The 13,520-nt window shown below is 36.4% G+C and overlaps 1 protein-coding gene across 8 annotated transcripts in view; it reads right to left on the minus strand.

Annotated features, from left to right (window-relative positions):
* LOC120780133 (protein 4.1 homolog) overlaps positions 1–13,520 on the minus strand; it is a 105,062-nt gene that overhangs the window by 5,413 nt on the left and 86,129 nt on the right. For 6 of the 8 annotated variants that reach the window (XM_040112417.1, XM_040112415.1, XM_040112414.1 and 3 more), the window contains 4 exons: positions 8,586–8,760; positions 8,469–8,521; positions 3,723–6,743; positions 158–370 (listed from right to left, as the gene is read on the minus strand). In XM_040112417.1, coding sequence (XP_039968351.1) covers positions 158–370; positions 3,723–6,743; positions 8,469–8,521; positions 8,586–8,760 — 3,462 coding nt within the window. The remainder of the gene's footprint in view (positions 1–157; positions 371–3,722; positions 6,744–8,468; positions 8,522–8,585; positions 8,761–13,520) is intronic. The other 2 variants (XM_040112422.1, XM_040112420.1) reach the window with 2 other exon arrangements.

A 13,520-nucleotide genomic window follows, 5' to 3' on the forward strand; every position in this document is an offset into this window, starting at 1 on the left:
AAACTAAAAAGAAATAAAACGTGCAATAATAATGTGGGAAACATGCAACGCTGCTTGAGCGCGCCACAAAACTCGCGAGTCCTGCGGCACTACTAAGCGCTCTCGTTACTGTTCTCGTTACTAGTTACTCGCTCGTGGCTTGTCGCTTGTCGCTTACCTGATCGCCGCTGGTCACTGTGGCTGTGGTCTTTACTTCCTGCGTAACGACGCGCTGCTCCTGCTTGTTGGGGTCATGGGTGCGCGTTGTCGCCACGGTCTTCTCTTCGAGTTGTTCGGTTTTGGCCTTCTTGCCTAGATCTTCGTGGGTTGTGGCTGTGCGCGTGGTTACGGCGGTGGCCGTTACATAAGCACCGCTCACATCGGCATCAGCCTGGTTAGTTGGTTTTTAATTTTTGTTTTTTTTTTTTATTTTTCGTATATTTCGTCATAAGTGTACAACAAAGGAAATGAAAGCAAACCAGGTTGTTGAAATGATTGCAAAAAACAAAAAATGTCATAAGTAAATGTAAATGGTTAATAATGAAGATTTTTTTTAATACCGTTGTTTAGCAAAGCACAATGGTTTAAAGCAGGGTTGCACAAATAAAAAAAATATGCTATGGCAGCTGCTTTATTTTCAGTGTGCGGTTGACGACAGAGCTTCAAACTGTATTCGAAGCTGGGTGCTATAAAACTGCTCACAGACCCTGGTTCTCTGATATTATTTATAAAAGATGGACTTATATTCACCATACATGAAAAATACACCATCAGTGTTGGACTAAAATATAAACTAAACAAACTGTAAAAGCTTCCTGAAAGGATTGACTCGCTTTTAGGATCTGGATCTGGATGACTATAAATCGATTCACCCTGTTTCTCTGATATTATTGATATTAGGTTACCTTATATTCACCACACATGAAAAATACACAATCAGTGTTGGACTAAAATATAAACTGAACAAGCAGTAAGAGTTTCCCAAAAGGTTTACCTCGCTTTAAGGATCTGGATCTGGATTACTATAAATCCGTGTAGCCTGCTTCTCTGATATTATTTATATTAGGTGTACCCATATATATTCATCACGCACGAAAAATACACCCTCAGTGTTGGACTAAAATATAAACTGAACAAGCAGGAAGAGTTTCTTGAAAAGAACAACTCGTTCCAAGGAGCGCGGTATACTATTTTGAAATTTCTAATGCTAGAAATCTTTAAAATTCTTTAGGGGAGGGATTTAATCAAAATTTTCAACACTTTGAACGGAATATCAATATTCGGAGAACTAAATGTAAAATTCGAATTTCGAAAATTATTTTTGGATGTCCAGAACACAAAAATGTATGATCTGCTGCAAAGGTCTAATACTTAAATAGCTAGAAATTGAGAGATTTGCTGTTAAGGTCTTATTAATCTCTAAAAATAGAGAGTTGAAAAATATATTTGTATTAATTATTTGTCAAAACATAAGAAAGGCGTTTCCGAACATCAACAAAGTTGAAAGAAAATTATCATATATGTATGTATTAAAAGGAAAATACCTGTCTTCTTAAATTTCGAACAATTGTTAGGTAAAGTAGCCGCGTATAGGCATTTTAAATGAAAATTCATTATACCGGATACCCAAATAATGCAGTCCATAATATTTGAAGCTTCTCTGTCGACGGATTTTCGAACATTCTATTAAATTTCGGATATTCGTAATTCGACATAACCAAAAAATTATTAATTATATTCGGAAATATGCATTGTTCCCGGAAAGTCGTAGTTCCATAACCCCAAATTAATGCAAAAACGGAAGCCACAACGTTCAGGACTACTCTGTCGACGGTTTTTCAAACATTCGCTTAAATTTCAAACACATGTTATGCCTAATACCGGGAACTATGCATTTTAAGCAGAAATTCGAAATTCCGGCTAACCAAATAATCGCAAAAGTGCAATCCATAATATTTGGAACTTTTCTCTCGACGGATTTTCGAACATTTCATTAAATTTCGGAATTTCGTAATTCAGTATATCCAAAAAAATTCGGTTTCATTATATTCGAAAATATGCACTTTTACCAGAAATTTATAATTCCGCATAACCAAATTATTGCAAAAACGGAATCCACGACGTTCAGCACTACTCTGTTGACGGATTTTCGAACATTCGCTTAAACTTCGAACAATTGTTATGTCTGATAACCGAAACTATATTTTAAGTAGAAATTCGTTATTCCGGCTAACCAAATAGTCGCAAAACCTCAATCCATAAAATTTCGAACTTTTCTGTCGACGTATTTTCGAATATTCTGTTAAATTTCGGAAATTCGTAATTCGCTATATCCAAAAAAATTTTATTTCCAACAACAGTTATGTTTTCTATCCGAAAATAAACCATAATATTTTTAAGTTTTCTGTCGACGTACATATTTTCGAACATTCTATTAAATTTCGAAAATTCGTAGTTCTGTATATCCAAAAAATTTCATTCCGAACAATGGATTATCCGAATATAATCCATAATATTTGGAAGTTTTCGGTCGACGTATTTTCGAACATTCCATTAAATTTCGAAAATTCGTAATTCGGCACAACCAAAAAAGTTGAATTCCGAACAATGGATTATCCGAATAAAATCCATAATATTTGGGACTTTTCTGTCGACGTATTTTCGAATATTCTGTTAAATCTCGGAAATTCGTAATTCATTATATCCAAAAAAATTTTATTTCGAACAACAGTTATGTGTTCTATCCGAAAATAATCCATAATATTTTTAAGTTTTCGGTCGACGTATTTTCGAACATTCCATTAAATTTCCGAAATTCGTAATTTGGCATAACCTAAAAGTTTAATTTCGAACAACAGTTATGTGTTCCATAAAAATATGCATTTTTACCGGAAATTCGTAATTCCGATTAACCGAATTACTGCAAAACTTCAATACTCAATATTCGTGTATTTTCTGTCAATGGATGTTCGAATATGTGGATAGTTCCGAAGATCTGTCAAAGTCTGTGTCGTAAGTAAGGTTGATGAAATTATTCATTATTCAAAAATGTATCATAACGAGATATTCGAGGTAGCGGTATGATAGACCTACTTGATCTTAACCCTTTGCTTCGACGTAATGCGCTTTGCAAATCCTTTCAGATATTGCTTTAACTAAGGGTGCAAAATAGGTATATACTGGTACTTAATATAAACTTTTTAGTAACTTGATGGGTTCCCAGCGAAATGTAGGTATATATGCATAGCTATGTATGAGAATCTTGAAAACTCTAAATGGGGGTTTCTTATATGTGGTTAAATGATTTCATCGGAATTAAACAACAAGCTCATAAACATTAAATTCATGCATCATTCGTACAAACTTAAATACTTTACTACAAATATTCAACTACAATTTACTTACTCCACATAAACTTCGGAATAGCATTCACGAAAGCTGACGAACCAATTGGGGCATACCGTTAAAAATTATGTGTAAAAATTAAAAGTTCTAGCTAACTGATTGCCTATAAATACTAACCAATAAATTCAGATACTCATTACTTACGAAAATGAGTACAGAATATAATTTCGAACTTCACAAAAGTGCGAAACTTTTAACCGAATTCGGTGCTACTAAAAACACATTCGTATTAACATAAATTCAGAGCAAAACTCTAATAACTTCAATTGCTTTCAAACTACCACACGTGCGCTAAACTAGCTATAGTAAGAACCTTACTCAAAGTATGACTTGCTAACCTTGTGTTCCTGCGTTGAGTAGGTGACCTCGCCGGTACCCAAATTGCGCACCTCCTCCTCCACATTGTGCGTCACGCCGTCATCGTTCTTGGTGAGTACTTGCTTTGTGGTCGTTTTCACCACAGTCGGTGTGCCGAATTTGCCCGTTTGTTTGGTTGTGGTCGTAGTTACTGTTGTACCATCCGCATTTTTGGGACTGTTCAGCACCATATCCTTGATATGCTCACTGCCATACTGTTGTGTCATATCATCGTCCGAACTGGCTTCGGAGTCGCGTCGCAGCGCATTCTTGCCCATATGTTTGACGCCTTCAAAGAACTGCTCGCGCGTAATTGGTACGGTCTCGGTGGTAGTGCTGACTTGGGCTTCCTTGCCGAAATGCGATGGATCGATTTGTGCATAATTAAGAATTAATTTGCCTGTGACGGGATCACGTACTGCTGTGGCTGGATCGATATCGCCTGTATTTGGATCGATGTCACCGTATTCGCTCTTAATACGTCCGGTTACTGGATCAATTTCGCCTGTTAGTGTCATAGTCTGTGTGACGGTGGTGCGTGCGCCCGCAAAGCGTGGATCATTTGGATCAACCTGTACAATTTCACCTGTTACTGGATCAATCATAGTATAAACATAAACAGTTTTATTGAAGAACTTGAGAATTCGACCAGAGACCGGATCGATTTCACATGTCGCTGGATCGATTTCTTCAGGGCGACCACGCTCATCCGTCTTGGAGATGAGCAGTACGCGTACAATGACAATTTTGCCAGTTTTGGGATCAACACGTCCGACTTTGGTGTACACATCGCCGGATTCCGGATCAACTTGGGTGGTGGCATAGAGTGGTTCACCAGTAGTTTTGTCAACATCGCCGGTGGCTGTGTAAATTTTGCCTGAGGATGGTTCGATTTTGGTGGTGTTGGGATCGAGTTTGTTTTGTTTCTTGATTTCGTTCGTTTTCGGATCGAGATAACCGTAAATTGTGATAACATAGCCGGTCTTTGGATCCACGCTGCTGGAAATGTATTGTGACTCTTTTGTGTTCGGATCGCTAGCACCGGTCGGCATCCAAATTTGATTCGATTTCGGATCGACAATAATTTCTTTGTCCTTCGCCGAGCTGACTTGTGCAATGGGCGCTTTCGTTTTGGGATCAACACGTTGCTGTACAATGCGCAACGATATAATGCGTGCATAATCTTTATCGGGTTTGTTATTCTTCGGATTGATTTGATTCTTAAGCACAATTTGTCCAGTTGCTGGATCAATTTTGATATCACGTGTAACGGTTTTGCCCGATTTGGGATCAGTGAATGTAATTGTATGCTTAACCAAATCAATTTGTCCATATTTCGTATCGATTTTGCCAGCCTTCGGATCGAATTGGCCACCTGAAGTTTCAACTTGTGCCGTTTTTGGATCGATGATATTCTTTTTGGAATCATATTTGCCAGCCAGCGAGGTAACCTCCACAATTGGATCAATTTGCTGTCCGACTTCAATAATGCGTCCTTGTGTGTTATCCAGTTTACCTGTTTTCGGATCTGTGACGCCCAATAACGTTATCTGACCAGTGGATGGGTCGACTTTCACATTTTTAGTTACAACAATTTTGCCGGTCTTAGGATCAATCGCTTTTAGCTCACCCGTTCTGGTATTTATTTCGCCATATTTAGTATCAAGTAGACCCGAATCCACATTGAGTACACCCAGCGAGCGTTCAACTTCACCGTTAACTGTATCAACCTTACCCGTGGCGGGATCAATACGACTTGTGATAACAATCAGTTCCACAACTGGATTATCTTGTGGTGTTACACAAATGATTTGTCCCAAACTCTCGTCTAAACGTCCAGTATTGGGATCAGCAACACCGGAAACCAAGTGTACATTGCCAGTTTTGGGATCAACTTCACCCTGATAAATTTCATTTTTGCCCGTCTTCGTATTCAAAGCCAATAAAGTGCCATTTTTCGGATCAAGCTGACCATATTTACTATCAATCAAGCCAGTCTCCGGATCAAGTATGCCCGTGGAGTGTTCAATGACGCCATTTTCAGCATCAATGCGTTTGGTGTTGGGATCAAATTTGGATGTGATTACCATAATCTTGACGCGCTTCTTCTTCGGTTTTGCTGCAGCACCACCAGCCGCAGCGCCGGCAGCCAAACCACTACCTGCTTTTGTAGGCGTAACCGGTGTGCTACCTCTGCCTTTACCAGCAGGTGAGCCGGCAGCTGCGCCGGCAACTGCAGCACTCTTACCATCGGTAGCAGCTTTACCAGCCGCAGCACCGGCACCAGCCGACGGATCTCTGTTATAACGTTCGGATTCAAGGAATGCCGCTGTGGGATCCACTAATGGCTTATAACTACCCGGAGCACCTGAAGTATAACCGGCCGACTGACCTTTGGAAGGTGAATAAGAACGCTTTTGTGCATCAGTTAGCGGTGCGGCAGCCGCATCGACGGCACTACCTTGCAATTTAGCACGTGTGGTCGGCGAAAGATTGGCTTCTTTAAGTAGTTTTGCGCGTGTTGTGGGCGATAACTGACCCTTATTGAGCTTTTCACGTGTGCGTGGCGACAGCTGACCGCTCTTCAATTTCTCTGCGGTCTTCTTCAGCGTATCATCATGACCAGGCGCATAATTGAAGGCAATTGCGGTCTTCTTTTGTGCAGACGTGGGCGACAATTGTCCATCACCATCTTGACCGGCTTGCCTACCGCTTTGCGGATCCTGATCATAACGGAAACCACCGGGAATGTATGATTTGCGCGTGGGGCTAGTTTCACCAGTACCATCTGAGTATTCATAGGGTCTAGTGTGGCCAGGTTGACGTGAGGCACGATTGTTATCATCATTGGCTTGATTATTGGCTGCAGCCAGTTCCAAGTCAGCGTATACCAACTCACCACTCTTGCCATCCTTCGCCTTGCCGGACTTATCTTTATCCTTCGGCTCCTTTGTCGGCGAGCTGCTCTTGCTCTTGCGACCGGACGAGAAGAGACCACCACCCTGTTGTGTGTCGATTTACACCAATCATGTGTTTTCACGCGAAAAGTTATCAAATTCAGTTTAGCACATGCGTTGATTCATAAATATTTCCAATTGCATACAAGTTTAAAAAAGAAAGAAAACAAAAAATAAAGGGGGAATAAATAAAAATATAACACTAATCAAATAAATCATTAGGTAAAACTTAAGAGTACACTACAGCAAGACATACAATTTACATACATAATGGGTACACTAAGTTATACATACTAATTCTTAACTTAAAAGTTCTATTTAATTTAAAGTTACATAAATTTGACGGGGGTGGGGGCAAATGCGCTACAAATAAAAATCCATAGAATTGGAAAAACAGCTTGGAGACATCTATGCACTCATATGCAGGCTGTTCGCTGTACACAATAACAACACATCGGATGTGGACATGACTTCGGCAGAAACGCACTTCGTACGCGCTAAGCATACTTGTGTGGGCGGAGCATTTGTCATTATAATAGATAACAGTAGTACAAACTATTCAATTTACAGCTGAGGTATATAGAGGGTGATCCAAGCAGAAGTACTTTTTCCAATAGCCTTTCTTTCACAGATCACTCGTAAGTAATCCTTCAATTTTACTACGAAAATTCACATTCTGTAATGAGCATTTATTATTGGATAATATACGACCGAATAGACCACGACCAGCACGCAGTAAAGCCGCTGAGAGTGTACACGAAGACCGTATGCAGCAATTCGAACTGACGTATGGAAAGACTTGTCGCATTTTACGTCAAAATCTTAAATTGAAAGCGTAAAAAACACAGCTTGCGCAAGAAGTGAAGCCGCTCGACCTTCCCAAGCGACATCGCTTCACTCTATGGGCTCTTGAAAAGTTCTAAGACTTTTTCAAGCTAAATTTTGTTCAACGCTGAGACCCATTTCTGGGTCTATGGGTCATCGGCTCAGTTTTGACATCGCTTCACTCTATGGGCTCTTGAAAAGCTCCAAGACTTTTTCAAGCTAAATCTTGTTCAGCGCTGAGACCCATTTCTGGCTCAATGGGTATGTAAACAAGCTAAATTTACCGCATTTGGGACGAATAACAACCTGAAGAGATTCAAGAGATGCTATTTCATACAGAAAAAATAACGGTTTGGTGTGATTTGTGGGCCGATAGAATCATCGGTCTATAATTCTTCAAAGAAGATGCCGGTGTGAACGTAACCGTCAATGAAATGAAATGAAAATGAAGCTCGTGATCTCGGCGACATTTGGGATCAACAAGGCGGCGCCACTTTCCACACATCACATCAATCAATAAGTTTATTGAGAGAACTCTCGGTGAGTGCTAACTTCACGATTCATCGAATGGCCACCAAGATCATGTGATATCACACCATTAGACTTTTTTCTGTGGAGATATGTGAAGTCTAATGTCTATGCGAACAATCCCGCTTTGATTCAGGTCTTGGAACAGAGCATCACGCTTGTCACTCGCCAGTTACCAGTCGAAATGCTCGAACGAGTCATCGAAAATTGCACTCAACGGATGCCGTGGACAACATTTGAAAGCGATAATCTTAAAAAAATAAATGCCAAGGAATGTTCTTTCGAATATAAACATAATAAACATTCCCCATTAAATTTGAAGTTTCTGTGTTTTTTCTTTAAAATACTAAGGAACCTCGAAATGGATCACCCTTTATAGTAGAATGGCGACACCCAGTGTGCTGGTTGCATACTTACACGTCCTTTGCCTGATTTCTCTGACTTGTTGGAATCATTCAAATCATCATTGCCTGTAATTCAAGCAAATGAAAATTATAATTATATAAATATACTTATGTAATTTGCTGTACACACCATTAATGCCCGCAGCGGCGGCGCCAGCAGCAGCCTTGGCGGCTTTTTCCTTGGCGGCTTTCTCCTTGGCAGCCTTCTCTAGCGCCTCCTTCTCCTTCTTTTCACGTTCCTTGCGTTCTTTCTCCTCCTTTTCTTGTTGTTTCTTCTTCAATTTGGCCTCCTTTTCGGCGTCGGCCTTTTGGTGCAAGAGAAATTAAGAACAGTTATTAGTTTTAGCACTTTTGTTTTGTGCTCAATGACAAATAATGAAATTGAAGCATGTCAAAATTTAGACAAAGCTGAGCTTAAGTTATTACTGGCAAAGCGTTTGCATGCTTACAGCTATTTAATATAAATTTTATATACACACATACAGTTATAAGATATAAGTATAATATATGTATGGTAAATGAGCGTGTTTTGTGTGTATGTACAAAAATAAAAGCTTAAAGCAGCGGCGGCTGAAGAAAGCAGCAGCTTACGGTTAGCTTAAAAGCGTAAAAATATTTTCTTCAATTTTTCTTTCAACTGCTGTTTTTTTAAACCGTTATTTTTATTCTATGTACGAATACTTTTGTATATATGTAGGTGCCTGTGTGTAATGAGCAGTTCTTATGTATTAATGAAAACACAGAAAATTCAATTATATGTATATGCACATGTGTATGCGTTTGTATGAACCAAAGTGTTTACAGTGCAACATAAAATTTGTGGTACAATAAGTTTGGAGTTAACTATTCGCGTTTTTTAAAATAGATTTTTATGCCATAAATTAAAATTTTGAAATTAAATTTAAAAGCATTAAATTTATTTATTTTTAGTTTTAATAACACATAGTTTTTAAGATATTTTTACATTAGGGTGCTTACAAAATTTTTAATTTTTTATACCCTGTAACAGCTTTTTCTGCCAAAAATTAAAATTTTGAAATTTAATAACGCATAACTTTTAAAATATTTGTACATTAGGGTAGTTAAAAAAATGTAATATTTATTAATAGCTATTCGCGCTTTTTAGAACTGCTTTTTCTGGCAAAAATTAAAATTTTAAATTTGAATAACACATAACTTTTAAAATATTTGTACATTAGGGTGTTTCAAAAAATTGTATTTTTCAAAAAATGTGTAATATCCAATAGGAAACGTCGGAGGCACTTGAAATGTTCAAATGATCCGGTTCACGAACTGAGTCGGTCAGATTCATCTGTCCGTCTGTATATACTCGCAGAAGTGACTCAACTCGGACCACAACAACCATATACATATGTACATATGTATGTATGTATGTACGTAAATTGGTTGACCAAAATCAATTTAAAACTCGTTTTCTACCCTTTCATGCTGTATAAAATGCCCCTGTGCAGAGTATTATAGCCACAGCTAAAGTTTCTTCTTGTTCTTAGAACAATTAAAAAAATTTTAGAAATTAATATTTGAAAAAAAATTTTAATTATTTTTGAGTACCCTAGTATATTTTTGCAACAATGCAATTTTAAATAGATTAGATCAAATAAAAAAAATTTTAAAAATTAAGTTAAAAAAAAAAATTTAATTATTTGTGGGCACCCTAATGCATTTTTCGAACGATGAAACTTTAATTAGATGTGCACATAACAATAATATTTGTTATGGCATACGAATTTATTAAGTCACTGTTCATTTGTCTTTAAGCGCCGTTTGAAACACGTAAAGTTGCAACACCCTGTATTACCAATAATAGACACTTATCATTTATTTACATAAAAAACAGCAAATAATTAAAATATAATAGATTATGATAACAGTTATGCATGTGTACAACTAGGTGTATTTATTATGTTTTATATGATAAATATGTATATACATATATAGATATTAGGGTGAGTCAAAAAAAATTATTAAGGAATTTATGGTTTTAAATGAAGTCATATGCAGGAAAATGTTGACTTTTTTCTTTTAAATTTTTTTTTTTCAGTTTTCAAATCCTTTAAATACACAAATTTTTTGATAAAAAAATTTTCGAAATGAAAAAAATTTGCTGATAAAAGATTTTTTTCATTTTTCAATTTTTTATTATTTTTCAAATCGTTTAAATATACAAATTTTCATATAAAAAAATTCCGCTAATATTGACTTTTACAAAAATTTTGCGCTCTATAATAACCCGCATTGTAAGAAAATTTATTTTAAACGTTCTTAAATTTTTGTTATTTTTAATATAAAAAAAATTCTAACGCCTTTTGTAACTTTTTAAAATCTAGCTAAAAATTTTGTCTTTCAGATCTATTTTTTTCTGATCACATTTTCATTTTAAGCTATAAATGCATTTTTAGTTTATTTTGCCTCACCCTAATATTTATATATATGTGCATGTAGTGATTTTATATGTATATGTAATTGATCGATAACAGATATAGCTTATGGGCATGGGCTTACTGAAACATTTAAGTGTCTACTATTTACATATGTATATGTATGTATCTTTATAGCTTCATATCGTCACCTAAAGTGCAAAACAGCGTAACATCAAAAAAAAAACAAAATCGAAAATCGCTGACAGATATAAAATATAATCATCCATTTTATAATCAAAACTCAAGTTTTGTTTCAATATGAGTGTATGATAACCAATATATGAGTGTCTGGTAACCAATATATGAGTGTTTGGTAACCAATATATAACCATTTTATAACCAAAACTCAAATTTCGTTTCAATATGAGTGTACGATAACCAATATATATGAGTGTCTGGTAACCAATATATAACTATTAATTATAACCAAAACTCAAATTTCGTTTCAATTTGAGTGGTTTCGATTATATCGGTTTTCCATCGCCAGTAAACTTATGAAAAGTGATGTTACGTTATTTTGCATTTTAGGTGACGATATAATATATATGTATGTACGTGTGTATGTATGATTTGTATATTGATATGACGAAAGAAATTCTGCACAATTGGTTCTATGGTAGGATTTTCCTATATTTATACATACTTATGTACGAGCATCAGATATGTGTGAACAATGTTGGTGTTGTAATTATGTATTACAACAAAAATATGGGAACAAAAATCAACATTTATATGAATTTTAGGTTTCAAACGATTTGGTAATCGTAAATAAGTATATTACATATGTAGATACATTTATGTACGCCAATATCCTTAAAGAATTAGCAACATATAGACAGATCTTCGAACAAAATGACATAAGCGACAAATTTAACACTTTTGTAGAAATATATTGATAGCTCATAAATTAACATATGTATATAGTATGTATATACAGTTATTTTCAAACATAGCACAAACAACGTTTTCCCTTAAACAACCTTCTTTCACTCTTCTGGATTTACACAAACGGTCTCTATTAAGCAATCAAGAATAGGCATATTGTATTCTCCAATGAGGCCCAACTGAACATCGTTAAAAAAGTCGCTGGAAAAATTGCTTTCGAGAAGAACATTACTTACACCTTAACGTGAATATTTAAAAGAGAATTTTGAAAATATTTCGTCTCAATCGGCGATGTGATGACAACTCATAATGCGTGTGCTCAGATCCCTATTTTCTGAAATCATTATATTTCTGTCTGTCGGATGGAGTCATGCATAGAAGTTCACGCAAGTAAGAAAAGTTCTCTGATTTGCATTCTCTTGGGAGTGGCCAGAAACAATATATGGCTGAAGTAGCTCTCGACTTTCGGTCTTAGACCAAGTATTTTCTGGATAGTCCAAGAACATTCGTTTGAAGGCGAGCTAAAGTGGAAGGCGAACCATCCTTCCCCATGGTTGTACACTGGGTTTGGGACCCACCACGTAAAAAACGCTGCCAATGAAAAGGAAACAACAGCCTGGGATGACGACCACGCCCAACGCATTAAGGATTACGATGCATTGGCCAGACCCTTAATTGAGAAAATGCCGCTACCCAGCTGCTTGATGTCTTCGTAAGAGTAAAGACTGACATCACCGTCCAAAAAGTGAGATGGACGGGACAAGTATTGAGACGAGTTCCAAAGACTGGTTAAAGAAGCGAGGCAAATGGGTAGTGAACAACGGCAAGACGAAATATCTCCGATATCCTCGGAAAAGAAAACCACCCTTAAGTTTGCTCTCGGTTCCTCTGAGAGATACGACTTCGCTTCTTTGAGTTTGAAACTGCTTTTAAATGCAGAGGATTTTACGAAATAACTTCAATAATAGAAATATGTTGAAAGAAAAACCCCCAGAAAGAACGTCTGGACCCGCCACTGCTTTCATCTCTTCTCTTCTTCAAAATGAAGTTTGAGTTCAAACTTTTAAAATTTAAATTATCCATGACGTTCTTTTGAACCAACTTAGGTTTGCGTAATTAACTTTTGAGTTTTTCTAAAGAATAAAGTTTATATGCTTCAAAATTTGTTTGAAAACTTGTCGCTTACGAAAATTTGTTGCCTTAAAAATTTATTTCGAATTATAATATAGGGATTAAGCATTAGCAAAAGCACATTGAGCATAAAAATATTTATATAATTGTGGTAAATGAGGCCAAAAAGAGAGTCTAATAAAATTAGCCAAGGCAATGATTATGAAATTAGCTATAAAAAAAATTTTTGTGAAATTTTTGTATGCTGAAAATAAGTTTTTTTTCGGTTTATATAAAAGCCGTGTGTAAATTATTATTGGAATGAGTAGCCTACAGTGAACCAAAAAATATTTGTACAGAAGAGATTTTTTGAATGTGAAGTGGCTTAACACTGAAGCCTGAAATAGTTCAGTTTTTAACTTGAAACTAAGAGCTACAAGAGAGGAATCTTATATTATGGATTTCAGACAACCCTTTAAGCTAGCCTCCAGAATATTGCAATATCTTGCAGGCGCAAGTCTTTGCGAGGAAAGTGGCTTAGATAACTAACAACGGAGGAAACAACCTAAATAAGATCAATATATATGTATGTACGTCGAAAGCCCAACAGCAATTAAGGCAAACATCTC

This window comes from Bactrocera tryoni, unplaced genomic scaffold (genome assembly GCF_016617805.1).
Source record: "Bactrocera tryoni isolate S06 unplaced genomic scaffold, CSIRO_BtryS06_freeze2 scaffold_176, whole genome shotgun sequence".
Classification (NCBI taxonomy): Eukaryota; Metazoa; Arthropoda; class Insecta; order Diptera; family Tephritidae; genus Bactrocera; species Bactrocera tryoni.